Genomic DNA, 2,589 nt, shown 5'->3' with positions numbered 1-2,589 from the left:
AGAGAGAGAGAGAGAGAGAGAGAGAGAGAGAGAGAGAGAGAGAGAGAGACGCAAAGCGGAAATATTCCAGTGATGGCTGAAAAATAATTTATCATATGTCAATATTGCACAAAATTATTTTTACAAAATATAACTGTCCCAAATAACATCTACCATTACACATCTTAGGAAAAGGCAAATACATTTAATTTCTTTTTTGTCAAAATATTTTCAATAATGCGCTGAAATGTCTTTAATTTAATATATATTGGAAATCATGGTTTCAGTTTTATTAAGTTAAGAAAAGCAGCCCGCAAAAAATTGGACAGCAAATATGAGAAACGCCAATGAGATATCGGACATATTAATTCAGTACTTTGTTCGGTTCTTTGTGATGTCTTATCACCTTATGATTCGAAAACGAGGACGTATTGTGCTAGAAGGGACAAATTTTAACCAATAACGCGCCATACTCGCATTTTGCTCCGAAATGGATCGTTCGAGCAACTTTAACGTGCGTATCGGATTAATTCAAGTGTAATAGCAAGCGATTCGATTCGCACCGCGTAATTTTCGCAATTCCATCGCAATCTTAAATCCAGTATTATTCAGCGCGAGATAAATGAAATTAGGTGAAAGGCGGAGAGAAATTGGTAACAATTACAGTCGCTTTTTTTCAGATTACGTCGGTATATTTTTCCTTCTACTTAAACAGATGTTGATAGTATACCTTTCTCATCGTTCTCAGGAGCGAATTGCGCCAAAGGTGAATTAAATTAAGCAGAACGCGGATTGCAGATCGTTTCCAATTTTTATAGTATTGTTTCTCAATAACGGACGCAATTGCAGTCTTCCGGATTGTATCGAACACGGATTGTATATTCCTACTTGCTGCGACTGATAATCGCAAATTCTCGCCGGTTCTTTTTTCGCGACGAAATTACGTGGCATTCCGAGCCCAACGCTAGAATTAAGCAATTAGCGATAATAATCGGCTTGCTTTCGTTCTCGTGTAGACTGACGTGACAAGTTGCGGGTTTGGAGGACGTCGGGAAAATCATTGCTTCCGTTCTCGATCAGCTGACCGATCAACCGATCGCGATCGCGATCGATTGAAGTGAGTCTCCAGGTTTCCACCTATCAAGTTCTCCTCCTTCCCCCTCCTCTCTCTCTCTCTCTCTCTCTCTCTCTCTCTCTCTCTCTCTATCGATATGCTACACGTTCGAATTTATCCGACAATTAGTGCACTTTTGTTTGTCATCCATCAGCTTTGCGCGAAAACTTTATTGCTAGAAATCATCAGGCCTTGCCCTTTTTTGCGGTATTTCTAGAAGGTCGGTGCGGTTAAGCGTAATTGAAATACGCGGTTATTTATTACCGGTCGTACGGTGGTACGTAATTAATTATTTCTTCAACGATGATTAAATCTTATCTTTTTCCTTCATAGTGATAATGTAACGAAGAAAAAGTTGGCATCGTGATTCCACGAAAAAATTCCAATAACTGTCTTTTGAAAATAGAATATCAAGTCAAAAGCATTTTCTCTTTCGTCATTATATACAATAAGGTAACCTTTCATTATCTCATAAGTAGGACAGATTACATTTTGAAATATCTTGTAAATTAATGGAGTTTTTAGTTAAAAGCAAGAATTAAAATTAATTACTCGCTTTCTAAGAATTATTGAAATTCCAAATTTTTAAATAGGTTTAACTAAACTACTATTGTTTCACATTATATATTTTATCACTTTTAACTAACGATAAGTTGAATTTTTGAAACCGCTCAGTGCATCGATGATTGTGTACATAAAACTTTTCATTTCCTAAATTTAATTGCATTGCAATTGCATAAATACTATAACTATAAAACGCATGGTAGTTTACTGTTCTTAGAAGCGCCGGCTGCTTGTTTTACGAACTTGAAGTCATGAAGTTACGATTGATACAAGATTAAAAAAAAAGCTTAAAAAAAGACGTGACATTCTAATAGTAGTTTCTCGTGTCACCTTTTGAACGTTCTCTATCCACGTGTGCACTCTTGAGTCCTTGCGTCAATCGTTATAAACGCGCGATTCTAAATTTACGAGCCAACGCCAGAATAGACAGTGCCTATATTTAAATAAGAAAGAAACCCGAAGATTACGATATTAAGAAGTATTAACAGATAATTGCAAGCAATATTTTTAAGTTTGTAGATGAAGCTCTAATCTCATTTCAAGTATTCGATATCTAAATCGAGAGAACGTACCTATATACGTACGATTATTGACTGACAATATCTTTGAATAAGAAAAAGCATTATTAACTATTAGTATACGATTATATAAATAAGTATATTATATTTGTTTAAAGTAAAGTAAAATTTGTATAATTTTGTGGTTGCAGTACGATGATGGCGGGCTGCACGGGGGTTACCTCGAGGGCGGTGGCGGCGGTGGAGGCGCAGGGCTATACGATCCACATGGCAGTGCCCGCGGTGTTCCCGGTCTCCATCATAGCCCACACTTGGGAGGGATGGGTCCAGCCCACCCCCAATATCCACCGCCTCCTCCTCAGCCTCCACAACATGTTCTCGCGGCGGCAGCTGCGGCCGCAGCCTCCGCAGTGC

At 38.0% G+C, this 2,589-nt stretch overlaps 1 protein-coding gene across 1 annotated transcript in view; it reads left to right on the top strand.

The window, feature by feature from the left end:
- Nucleotides 1-2,589, top strand: part of LOC108687289 (homeobox protein homothorax) — a 382,549-nt gene that overhangs the window by 9,116 nt on the left and 370,844 nt on the right. The window contains exon 2 of the mRNA XM_018192982.1: nucleotides 2,367-2,585. Within this exon, the coding sequence (XP_018048471.1) occupies nucleotides 2,367-2,585 (219 nt within the window). The remainder of the gene's footprint in view (nucleotides 1-2,366; nucleotides 2,586-2,589) is intronic.

This window comes from Atta colombica, unplaced genomic scaffold (genome assembly GCF_001594045.1).
Source record: "Atta colombica isolate Treedump-2 unplaced genomic scaffold, Acol1.0 scaffold204, whole genome shotgun sequence".
In the NCBI taxonomy this organism is placed as follows: Eukaryota; Metazoa; Arthropoda; class Insecta; order Hymenoptera; family Formicidae; genus Atta; species Atta colombica.
This window is presented reverse-complemented; position numbering and strand designations above follow the sequence as displayed.